Genomic DNA, 12,191 nt, shown 5'->3' with positions numbered 1-12,191 from the left:
CTCCCTCCCACAAGCGTCTTCTAAGGTGAGGCTGGGGGCCTGGAGCGAGAGAGGCCGGGCACGCAGATGGCATCAGGCCACACCCCTGTGAGAGCAGGCAAACTTCGACAAGCGTGTCCTAGCAAAGCGCCCTCCTCAGAGCCTCTATCCGCTCGCTGTGGCCCGCCGCTTCCAGCACAGCTTTCCTCTCACGTCATTTTCTTTGATGATGGAGGCCAAGCTTGATGCCAGTGGCTTCGCATACACCGGCCCCATCAGCGAGCGCGCTCTGGGGGGACGGGAAGCGCGGGGAGCCGGCGGAGGGCCACCTGCTGGGGCCCCTGGCTTCACGTGAGGCCAGAGCAGAGGGTCCAGTGAGAGACAGGGGAGATCGCCCAGGGCAGGGCAAGGAGGGCATCCCGACCCCGGCTCCAAACTCCACAGCCCCTCTGCACACGCCTCCACGCTCCAGGTGTTGTGTGTGTCTGTGTGTAGTCTGTGTATGTGTGTAGTCTGTGTGTGTACATGTGTGTGTGTAATCTGTGTGTATCTGCGTATAGTCTGTGTGTGTGTCTTGTGTAGTCTGTGTGTATGTGTGTGGTCTGTGTGTCTGTGTGTAATCTGTGTGTCTGTAGTCTGTGTGTGTGTGTGTGTAGCCTGTGTCTGTGTAGTCTGTGTATGTGTCTGTGTGTAGTCTCTGTGTGTGTGTCCGTGTGTAGCCTGTGTGTGTTGTCTGTGTGTGTGTGTCCGTGTGTAGCCTGTGTGTGTGTTGTCTGTGTGTGTGTGTGTGTAGCCTGTGTGTGTGTTGTCTATGTGTGTGTGTGTGTAGCCTGTGTGTGTCTATGTGTTGTCTGTGTGTGCATCTGTGTGTAGTCTTTGTGTGTAGTCTGTGTGTATACTCTGTGTGTGTGTGTGTGTAGTCTGTGTGTGTGTCCGTCTGTAGCCTGTGTCTGTGTGTGTGTTGTCTGTGTGTAGTCTATGTCTGTGTGTACTCTGTGTATAGTCTGTGTCTGTGTGTTGTCTGTGTGTAGCCTGTGTGTGTGTTGTCTGTGTGTGTGTCTGGGTGTAGTCTGTGTGTCTGTGTCTGTAGTCCCTGTGTGTGTGTAGTCTGTGTGTGTGTGTCTGGGTGTGTCTGGGTGCCTGTGTCTGTAGTCCCTGTGTGTGTGTAGCCTGTGTGTGTCTGTGTGTGTGTGTGTCTGGGTGTGTCTGGGTATAGTCTGTGTGTCTGTGTCTGTAGTCCCTGTGTGTGTGTGTCCGTGTGTGTGTCTGGGTGTAGTCTGTGTGTGTAGTCTGTGTGTCTGTAGTCTGTGTGTGTCCGTGTGTAGCCTGTGTCTGTGTGTGTGTCTGGGTGTAGTCTGTGTGTCTGTGTCTGTAGTCCCTGTGTGTGTGTGTGTAGTCTGTGTCTGTGTGTAGCCTGTGTGTGTCTGTGTGTGCGTCTGTGTGTAGTCTATGTCTGTGTGTACTCTGTGTATAGTCTGTGTCTGTGTGTAGTCTGTGTGTGTGTCTGTGTGTAGCGTGTGTGTGTCTGTGTGTGCGTCTGTGTGTAGTCTATGTCTGTGTGTACTCTGTGTATAGTCTGTGTCTGTGTGTAGTCTGTGTGTGTGTCTGTGTGTAGCCTGTGTGTGTCTGTGTGTGTGTTGTCTGTGTGTGTGTCTGCGTGTAGCCTGTGTGCCTCGCCCTGGCTCTGGGTTATTTACAGGGACCATCAGAAGCCCAGGCCTCCTACTGGACCGCTCACCAACCAGAGCCCCTCCCTCTGAGGACCATGCCTGCTCTTAGGCTCCAACTCTTTACGTGAAACCTGACACCACGTCAGTAAGGACACAAACAAGTCATTAAAAACGAGGCTCCTCTAGGCGCTCAAGGAACTCAAAGGGCTTAACGACCAACCATGCCCTTGGCATCCAGCTTCCGAGACTGCTCCCCAACAGCTGGTGAAAGGGACCGACCCCTCGGCAGGATTCAGGTTTCCTGCTTCATTCACTGGACTGACTTATCAGGCCGTCCACGGGCCGGGCACCTGGCCTGACAAGTGGCGGGGAGGCCGACTTGACTTAGGGACAATCCCACATCCCAGAACCAGCTGCGAACGCAGGCTCAAGTTCAGCAGGCAGAGAAAGTTGAGGCGTGGGGAGGGGACATGCTTCAACTTCACAGTGAACACGTGCTAGAACCCAAGGCTCACTCTCTGAAGGTGGGACCCGAACCTGGTTGGCCCTTCTCACACAGCCGGTGGTAAGCGCTGTTAAGTCAAGCCAATTATAATGCTTTACGTCTGTTCAGACATTTCCCTTCACAACGGGCTTTCCTGTTTATTATTTTGGTCCTAATATTATAGCAACCTGTGACATAAACTGAAGGGAGGGTTGTCCACTCACTTTACAGAGGGCACACGGGCTTCAGAAAGACTTCCACCCAGGTGGTAAGAGGCGGTCCGGGCTGCAGCTCAGGCCTCTGAATAACTCGGGGCAGCTCCTAATAACACACCTCAGGCACCCTTGAATACCTTGCATGTTAAAAAAATTATCAGGGTGTGTCTTAATTTCTCTCTGATGATGCCCAGGTAAGACACGCGCAGTCCAGGTAAGATATGTCGTCTCATCCCAACAGTGGGAGAAAACACACACACGAATCTAGTATGGAAACCCCAGAGGCCAACGAAAGGTGTCATTTGTACATGAACACCCACGGTTCCCGGCCAAAAGGCGAGCGCTGACACACAAAGCACCCCAGGCCCTGCATCCAGGGTCCCCAACGCTCCGGAGAGTCACCCCCATAAAGCCGACTCCTAGCAGCATCCCAGCTGGGGGCTGTGGAAGGGGGAGGGGCACGCCAAGGCTGGGTCCCACTGCCCGCCCACGAAGGGGAGGGGTCGCAGCAGGGTCCCACCTGGGGAGCCTGTCTCGCTCCAAAACCACGCAGGGCGCTGTTTACAAAGGTGGTGCTCTGGGCCCTGACACTGGGGGACACAGAAGCCCCACTGTCTGAAGGCTCCCGGAGAAGCTGCCTGACCACAGGCCTTAAGTAGCCTTGGCGACCGCTGCCAACCTGGAGGGCACGGAGGCCAGCGGGGTTTACCCAACCGTCCACCTAACAGAACAGGGCAGGGGTGGCAGGTGGCCGTGACTGCCAGCCACAGAAGCCAGAGCCAGTATCCTCCTCCAGAACAACCTGAAGCCGTAAGCTTAAAGATGCTGAAACAACTCCGCTCACGTGATCCTTGGCTCCCTCGCAAAAGCCAATCCGTTCCCACTTAAGGTGTAGACCAGATGTCTGCGCGCAGACGACCGGCTCCCGAGGCTGCAGGAGCGCCCCCTGGTGGACCCAGCACAATCCTTCCCTCCCTGCAGGGCCACCCCGAGATCACAGGCTTCCAGGCTCAGACCCCGCTCCTCTGCCCCTCCTCCTGCCTCGGACCCTACAGAGGGAGGGTAACCTCCAGAGAGACAGCCGCCAGATCGCGTCTGCCTTTCCGAACCCACGGAGCAGGTCACAATGGGCAGCGAGGTAAGCAGCTCCCGGCCAGCCCCTCCCCTGCACGCTGTCCGCCACAACCCGGGATTGAGAGGCTCATTCTCTTTCTGGATATTTGGAAGGGGAGAGCGAGAAAGAGACAGAAAAACTCATTCTAACAGGAGGTCTGAAGTTGCCTCCAAAGGTCAAGAACCTTGAGACTTGGCCATTCTATACAGAACTATTTGTCTTTGAAGCCTCGAAAGAGAAGGTACTTTTCTCTTCTCCAGTCCTCTCCGGCCAAGACCTCTTCTCCATCAGCACCAAGCAATGCAATAATCAACCGAGGTCTGATCCTCGGGCCGCAAGCATTGGAAACCCAGAATAATGTATCAGCAGACTCCAAAGCTAAGGGTCCTGCATTCAGGAAAGTCACAGGGCCTCCCCTCCTTAGGAGGGTTTCTCGCAGGGTTAATATCTCATTCCACAAAGAGAACCGCAAGCTCAGCTGTTAAGCCAATTGCTGGCTCTTATCTGAACTGAAAGCTGAATAGATCCCACTTATCCCCACGGTCAGTGGGCACACACGGTATTTCCTGGGGCTCCGCCACAACCCAGGTGCCTCCCCGGCCACGTTCATCCTACTCCCTATTGCTTAGCTGTGAACGACCCCTTCCCAAACCGGTGCCTGGTAGCTGGTGAGTCAGCGGCATCAAAAGCTGCTGTCCTCTCTCCACCACCCCACCCCAAGACTGGCCCAGGATAGTAAGTAACCCGCATTAACGCACACTGCCTGCCACTGTGTGAAGTCAGCACTGGAAAACTACAGGTATTTAGCCGTGTGTGCATCGCTTTCCCGCCCCTTTCAACAGCAAAACGCAAGATCGAAGGGTTCGTGGCCAGCGGTCCGAGCTCAAGACAGGCCTTTGTCAGCCTCCGCAGCACATGCATCCGGCCATCCACGCTACTTAACTCAAAACATCTGCAAAGGCCATCTCATCCTCCAAGCTCCCCCAGCCCCTCACCCTCCACCAAAGGCTCACCTGTATCCATTCTCGACAGTTTCTGTGGACCTCACACTGACTGTAGCCCTCAGAGTTTTGCTGGACAAGCCAACCACGGTGGGGGAGAGTTTGCACTTGAAGTCGGCGCACGTCCACTCCTCTTCCTCGTTCAGCGTGGGGAGGTAGCCACACACGAGCTTCAGGCTCCCCAGCCCCCCGCTGCTCACGCAGGCTGGGTTTTCACCCCCACTCCTCACGTATTCGAGGTATATATCAGAAGTCAGAAACATCTGGTAGGCATTGTCCTCCATCACCGCCTGGATCTCAGTCTGCGCCTGGTCAAACATGACAGAATCGATCTGCTGCTTCTTGATGCCATCTCTGATGTAGGTCTTGGTGGCAGGTTTCAGCTGCTTGGAGACAATGCTGTTGTTCTCGATGTACCTTTTGTAGATCGCTTTGGCTACTCGTAAAGTTTTGGCATCCTTCAGGTTCATCTGCCTGAATCCATTGCAGGCAAACCAGAAGTCTAAGGTATCCACGCATTTCTCCCTCTCCAGGAAAGTCCGGAAGAGATAAGCACCGTCTTGGTCACCCAGCAAGGAGTGCAGGGACTTGGTCCACCTGGTCAGAGGGGAATCCGGAGACGCCCGCCCCTCCGGCTCCCCCAACCCGTCCTCATTCCGCCTGGCATTGGAGGAGACAGGCAGGGGTTTGGCGACCGGGCCCTTTCCCACCCCGGGCTGGCACGGTGGGGTCTCCCCTTCTTCGCCCGGCACTGGGGGCCGCGGGGCATCCTCGCGGAAGCTGCTGCTGGGGTCTGGGAGGCGAGGCACCAACACAGCGCTGCTCATGGCGAGTGAGTTCTTCCCGCTGAGTTGAGGAATTTTTTTTTCTCCTTCCAGTTCCTCTCAGCAATCAGCGTGGTCTCTCTTTCTCTCTCAAGTCAGCAGGGACTCATCCGAGCCTCCTTTCTGGGAAGAAAAGGAAGGGGGGGGAGGTAGAGGGAGAGAAAAGGGTATTGATATAATCAAAACCAGATCTACCCAACATCAAAGCAAGAAAGTAAACAGGCTTTTCAACTCCTCAAATTCAAATCAAGCAACCCAGCTATCTGCGAGGTGCTCATCTAAAGTATCAGACGCTGCTTTTTCAAAGGCGAAATCTGAGCTCCCTGCACGCTTGGGGGGGAGGGGGGAGGGGGAAGGGGCGGGGAAGGGGCGCGGGGAGGGGGGGAGGTGGGGCGGAGGGCTCGGGAGGTGGAAGACACCAGCTTCCAAAAACCCACCGACCCGGGCGCACGCAGGGCGGCCCTCCCCTCCCCTGCCCTCCCCTCGCCCCGACAGCATCCACTCCAAAGACGCGCACCCCGCGCCGCTGGGCTGTGTGCAGGTGAAACCAATTTCGGTAAATTTCCCCACTCGGCTCTCCGCACAGATAACTCGAGCTCCAAACGCGCCCGTCCCCGGCATCTGGTTCCCATTCCCCCCACCCACCCCTTCCCCCTGCGCCCCCCCCTTCCCACTCCTTAAAAATTCAGAAGAGCCTCGACCGAGGAGGAAAGCCCGCCCAGCACAGGGCGGAACGGGCGCCCAGACTCCCGGCTGCAGCCCCCGCCCCGCAACCCAGATGGAAGCGTTCGCTGCGCCCCCGCCTCCCGCCAAGAATCCGGCTGTCTACACCTCGGTCTTCCGGGCTCCCCCAAACCAGAAATCCACTCACTCAGACAAGGCTTTGATCTTCCAACTTTGCCAGGGAGCAGAGAAGCCTCACGACCCGTCGCCCCCGCGCCCCCCGCCTCCTGGAGCCGCAAACCCTACAAAACCGGATCAGAAACCGTCTCACGCTACCACTGCCTGTGCCAGGAATCCCAGACTCGGCTGATCTCAAGCCTCTTTTTCCCAAAAGCAAAAAGTCTTATCTAACCAGTAAACCAGCCGCTTTCCCCAGCAAGGGGAGGATCAAACTCGGGAGAGGGCAGGGGCGGGCCGGCGGGGCGGGGGGCGCGACCCCGAACCGGGGGCGGGAACCCTGGGCTCCGGGTGGGCGCGCGTGGCCCCCGTGCGGGGCCTCAGGCCGCCGGTAGCGCCGCGTTCCCCGGGCGGAGGGGAGGTGGGGCGGCCCCGTTACCTGGAAGACCAAGGCGGCCCGAGGCCCGGCTCTCATCTCCGCCGAGCCCCCCCGGCCCGCCCCCCGACCCCAATCCACCCCGACGCGTCCAGAGCCCCGGTGGGCGCTCGCAGCCCCCGAGCCCGGGTCGGAGGCGCCCGCAGGAGAAGCGCGGAAAGCGGCAGCCGGTCCAGCAATGGCGACGCGCGGAGGCTCGGCCTCTCCGCACGAGGGGCCGGGGCGGCCGGGGGCGCGGGGCCGGGCGGCAGGAGACACGCGGGGGACGCAGGCGCCCCGGGCTCGGGCCGCTCGGGCGCGCAGACTGAGCCTCAGCCGGCGCTCGGGGCCCCTCTGCGCGGACCGGGGCTGGGAGGGGAGGACTGGAGGGGAGGAGAGGAGGGGAGGAGAGAGAGGCGGGAGGGGGCGGGAGGAGGGGAGGGGGCGGGGGGCGCCGCCACCCTTTCATCCCACCTCCCAAAGGCACTCCGGCGCACACTCGCACCCAGACTCCCAGCCAGCACCGCCCCGGCGCGGCGCCCCCGGGGGAGGGGGATCTGCCCCCGCTCCGCCCCCGCCGCGGCCGCCACTCGCACAAGTCTCTCCGCCGGGCCCCCGCCACCCCGGCCGAGCCCCCCGGAGCGCCGGGCGCCGCGCCCGCCGCCCCTCTCCGCGCCCGCCCGGAGCGCGCCCCGAAATAGCCGGCCTGCCCACTTCAAAGGGCCGCCCGGCACATCAAAGCGCGCGGGCCGCCCGCCGCCTCGGCCTCGCACTCACCAGGGGTCCGCGCGCGCGCTCCGCGCCCAGACCTCGCGGGCGCCCCGGGCAGGGCCTCGGCCCCGGCCCCCGGATCGGCTCGCCGCCACGGCCCCGGGCCCCCCCGGGCCGGTCCCGGCGTCGGGGAACATGGGGGAGTCGCACGGCCGGGGAGGGAGTGCGGGGAACCCGGCGGCGAGGGAGGGGGCAGAGGCGCGCCCCGCCGCCCCTCTTTCTGCGGAAGATCCGAGTGGGCCTCGCCCCCGCCGCGGCCGCCCTCGGCCCCTCCGGCCCCCGCCCGGCCCGGCTTTCGACACGGGCCCCGCTTCCAGCAGCCACTCCGGGCACCCAACGTCCTCCGGGCGCTTCCAACAAAAACTGCGCCGCGGATTTCACTGTGCACTTCAAAGGCGCGAGCCGGCGCACGGTCCTGAAAGGGAGGTACGCGCCCGCCGCGCTCCGGGCCGCCCCCGGGGCCCCCGCCGCCCCTCTCCGGGCCGTCCGGCTCGCGGCCGCCCTCCCGGCCGCCTCTCGGCCGGGCCGGACCCCCTCCCGCGCCCTGCGCCCGCGACGCGGCTGGGCGCGACCTCGCCCCCGGCCCGGGGGGGCCCGGCTCGGAAGCGGCTCGGCCGGGGCCGCGCCTCCGCCCCCACCTTTTACAGCACAGCTTTCGCCGGGGGAGACGGGCGCCTCGGACGCCCGGCGGCCCGGCGATCCATGACTGCGAGGGGTTATTTTTATTTCCCGGCGCTCGGGTGGTTACCGAGTTGCCAGGACCTTATCAAAGCGCAGCCGGCTCCAGCCGACTCCCCCGGGCCGGGCCCGGGCCGCCAGTGATCCCGCCGCGCCAATCACTGCCGCGCTCGGCCGGCCCGCGCCTCCCGCCTTAAAGGGACAGCGCCCCGCGCCCGCCCCGGCCCGGCCCAGCCCGCCCCCGCCCCCCGCCAGGCCCCCGAGGCCACCCGGGCGCTCCCGGCCCGAGTTCTGATTCCGCCTCTCAAGTGCTCTGGCCTTTTTGCTCTGGCTTCCTCCCCCGGCCTGCCCCGTCCTCCCCAGCTCGGGAAAGCAACAGTTTATTGTGGCATCCTGGCCATCGCAAGAACTGCAAGCAGGCAGTTTTTTTTGTTTGTTTTTTTGTTTTGTTTTTTGCTATCACCGAACACTTCTCTACCTCTGTTCAAGTTTCCCTGGGAATTTGGGCTTGGAGGAGCTTGTCAAAGGAGTGGCTAGTCCCGGGATGGGATGGCCAAGTGTCACAGGAGGGACGTGGACCTGGACTCAGAAGGCACGGGCGTGCTTGTGCGCTCCTGCCTCTGAGTGTGAGTTAGTGTGAGTTAGGGTCACGGTGCGTAGTTTGTGGATGTGTGAAGATGGGGGTGTGACTCTGCCAGCAGGGGCCTGAGTGCTGGAGAGGGGCCCTGACACCTCGCTGGGAAGCGAGCCTCAATTTCCTGAAGATTTAACCCCAAATTCCCAACCTGGCCATCAGGACTCTCCCAGCACGTACATCGTACATCGACCGTCTTTCTGTATCAACTGTATAGGCAACACTCTCTTGGAAGCATCCCCCCATTCTCCCATACGTTACGTATTAAACAGACATGGGATGTCTTCTTTCCCCATCGACTCTCAGTTTTAATGTACTGAAAACTCCTCACCCCACTGTCACCTTTGAATCCTTCCCAACATCCATCCCAAAATGTTTAGGAGGTACAACCTTCTCACTTAAAGTAATAAGAAAACATACCACAAACCCAGAACATTATTTACTTGTCGGTTGCTATAGAATGATCTCTCATATGATGAGCTAATAATTGATTTTTCCTCCTCTTAAAAAACATAAAGGTGGAGCCCAAATTTGTCCCAGAGGTGAGAGGAAGAGCTTGGCATACTCAGAGCTGTGGCTTTCAACTCTACTCACTTTTTCTTTATTTACTTCCCTAGTGAACTGAACGGACGGCAAACCCTGTTCAATGCAGAGGTGCCTCGAACCTTCATTAGGCCTTTAGGACTTTAAAACATGCAAGAAATGTGTTTCTCTGTCTGTTTAGGTTTCCATAGGAAAAGAGGAAGAGGATGCACCACCCGTGGCCTGCTGGAACACGACAAGCAGCAGGGAAGATGTCCTCCCGGCTGTGACAAGGGACCAGAGCTCTGGAAAGCCACGCTGCCAGACTTGCCAGCTCCTGGGCACCGTGGGGGGTGGCATCCCCCTCCCCAAGACCTGCCTCTGTGTCCACGCTCTCCTCCTTGGGCTCACCTTCCCAGGTGGCCAGGCTGGCATAAAGCCAGTGGTCCAGGCTATGAAACACATGGCCACCCTGGGGCAAACCGGGAAGGCCAGTGAGCGGGTGTGGCCAGATGACTCAGCCCCGCCTTGGGGCAGCTGCTGGGTGCAAGGAAACTGGAAGCCAGTCCACCTGAGGTCAGCTCCCTCCAACAGCCCGGCCTTTCAGAGTGCTGCACACCCACCCCCGTGGGTGACCCGGGAGAGCCAGGAGCAAAGCCGTCCCTGTGGTTCCCAGGAGTCTTTCAGCCACAGAGGGTGTGATCCTAGGGCCAAAAGTGTATACAGAAGGGGATGAATTGCCATAAAAGCGTCTGCAATATAAACAGCAACAGCATGTGTGTGTGCGCATGCGCACACACACGCGCACGCAATGTGAGGGAGGGGAGGTTGCAAACTCCAAACATCCAAAATCAAAATAAACAATGATCAGAAAGAGGAGGCTTTCAAAAAGGAAGTGGAAAGCTGGTCTTCATGGGTGGTTTTCCTCCCCTCCACTGCCCCCCCCCCCCCCCCCCCCCCCCCCCCGGCCAGCTCTAACCATCACAGGCTCGGCTGTAACCCAAGGGCTCGCCTTCTGCTGCCTCGTTAGCCCAGGGCTGTAGCGACAAGAAGGGCGGATGAAGATAGCGCCACAGGAGCAAGGCTGAGTTCAGTTTGGTCCTCTCGGTAATAACCCTTCGGAGAGCTTGGTTTCCAGAACAGGTGCTCGGTCACCTTGGGCCAGTGACTCCCCTCCCCCCAGCTTACCCCTCGCCTGTCCCCTGGTGGTACATTTCCCACCCAGCAGTGGGGCCCTCTCAAGCCTCCAGGTCTCCGACTACTTGTTGATAACGTTTCTGGAGGAGAATCCAAAGTCCTTTGCTTATACCCGGCCCCTTTCTCAAGATAGCACAGTTTTCCATTTTCCCCTTCTTCCTGGCAGCCGCAAGGTCATGTGACTTGTTGTAATCCTGCGCGGTTGCCTGGAAACTGGAAAGCAAGGTGATGGATTTCTGCACATGCTCGCTCCCGCCTCCTTTAAAGACAAACCCTACCGGGGATCAACAGCCCACTTGGCCTAAGTGCAGACAAGTTTAATAAAGCAGAGAGTAATTCTTTTCTGGAATTATGTACTGGGCTGAAATCCTAGAATCCCAGAAAACTCAGGGCTCCCTGAGAGGCATCTGGCCAGATCTCCAATCTTTAGTGAGCCTGACAAAAACCCCTCTGGTGGGGAAGTCACACCAGCTGCGACTTCAGAGGAGCTCGGACCCAGGACATCACTCTTTAAGACTCCGTGACTTTGTCTTTTATTTCTTTGGAAAAGTGGCACCTTAGACAATGTAGCTTTGTTTGGGGAGCGGGGTGGAGAGACACTCAGGCAACCTTTCTAGAGACTGCAAGTCACCTAACGGCTCTGAGGCCCTGCCCCGTGTGTTTACCTGTGAAGTGCAGGGAACACCCCTCAAAAGGCTGCTGTGAGGTAAACACCCAGCACGATGCTTAACACATCGCAGGTGCTCAGAACATGGCAGTGATTCCTGTGCAGTCACGCCATTTCCTCAATAGCCTGTTAGCTGTTCTGGGAAGAAACTCCCATCTCCGCAGCAAAGATGCCCTCCAGATAGGAGTCACACTCTGGGCCGGAGGCCTGGAAGCTGAGCAGGGAGGTCCTGCAGAGGTGACACCCCCTCCCCCCCGCTGACTTCCCAGGGGAGAGGAGCAGAGCCGGTAGCACTGGGGGCTGTGCTGTCTGCCGGCTCTCAAAGGCATCCCATCCAGTACTCCCCAAAATATCAGCATCTTCTAGCCAGGGGAGCCCTTAAAATGTCATCTAACCCAACCCGTCATTTAAGAGATGAGGAAAATTAGGCAAAGAGGAGGTGAGGAGATTTTCCCAAGGTTTCTTGGCCCATTTCCCAGCTGAGCTAGAACCTCCGAGGGTCCTGACTCCCGCTCCATCCTCTTTCCCCCCATACTATGGTGAGGAGACCCAAGGCAGGGCTGTCTAAGAGGGGGTCCTGAGCATCTTGAGTCTTTGGCTTCCATGGCAGGGCTGATAAATAGAATTTAGCTAACACAACATTGTAAATCAACTATACTCCAATAAAATTTAAAAAAGTAAATCACCAAGTTAAATGACAACAAAAAAAAAAGGCGAAAAAAGTCATCAGCCATCTTAATGATTACAATTATGAAGGTAATCAAATATCCTCAAGTGAGTTAAATAAAGGAAGGTTGCTACTTTAAAGAATAATAATAATAATTTGGGATGCTTTCCTAAAAGCATCGTCACAGGGCTTGAGCTGGAAATTCCGCGGAAGCGTATGTCATTCAGCTCCTACCAATGAACAGTCTCGACCCCCAGAAGTGGGCTCCCTTCAGCCGGCTCCTGGGGGGTTCCACCAAGTCTTTAATGGTGACAGATGTTTCCACGTGCATCTCAGTGGGGTTGGTGCACCTAAGGGAGAATTGGCTTTTACAGAGTCTGGGAGGAGGAAAAGAACAGGAAAAGACGGGTTCAGCTTCCTGCCACCCTCTCCCTACTTCCTCCCATTTGGAGAGGGGTGGGGGAGGAGTGGGAATGTCAAGGTGGAGATTTTGAAGCCACAATCGAAAAAGTG

At 58.5% G+C, this 12,191-nt stretch overlaps 1 protein-coding gene across 6 annotated transcripts in view; it reads right to left on the bottom strand.

Moving 5' to 3' along the window:
• AXIN2 (axin 2) overlaps positions 1 to 8,076 on the bottom strand; it is a 30,284-nt gene extending 22,208 nt beyond the window's left edge. Inside the window, exons 1-2 of one of the 6 annotated variants that reach the window (XM_068529555.1) lie at positions 7,952 to 8,076; positions 4,476 to 5,410 (exon numbers count right to left, since the gene is read on the bottom strand). In XM_068529555.1, the coding sequence (XP_068385656.1) occupies positions 4,476 to 5,290 (815 nt within the window). In that variant the 5' untranslated portion in view covers positions 5,291 to 5,410; positions 7,952 to 8,076. Of the gene's footprint in view, positions 1 to 4,475; positions 5,411 to 6,158; positions 6,904 to 7,319; positions 7,679 to 7,951 lie in introns of those variants that run through there. The other 5 variants (XM_068529554.1, XM_068529557.1, XM_068529553.1 and 2 more) reach the window with 5 other exon arrangements.
• Positions 8,077 to 12,191: the final 4,115 nt, after the last annotated feature.

Source organism: Eschrichtius robustus, chromosome 20 (assembly GCF_028021215.1).
Source record: "Eschrichtius robustus isolate mEscRob2 chromosome 20, mEscRob2.pri, whole genome shotgun sequence".
In the NCBI taxonomy this organism is placed as follows: domain Eukaryota; kingdom Metazoa; phylum Chordata; class Mammalia; order Artiodactyla; family Eschrichtiidae; genus Eschrichtius; species Eschrichtius robustus.
Note: the sequence above shows the minus strand (reverse complement) of the source record. Positions and strands in the feature narration are given on the sequence as shown.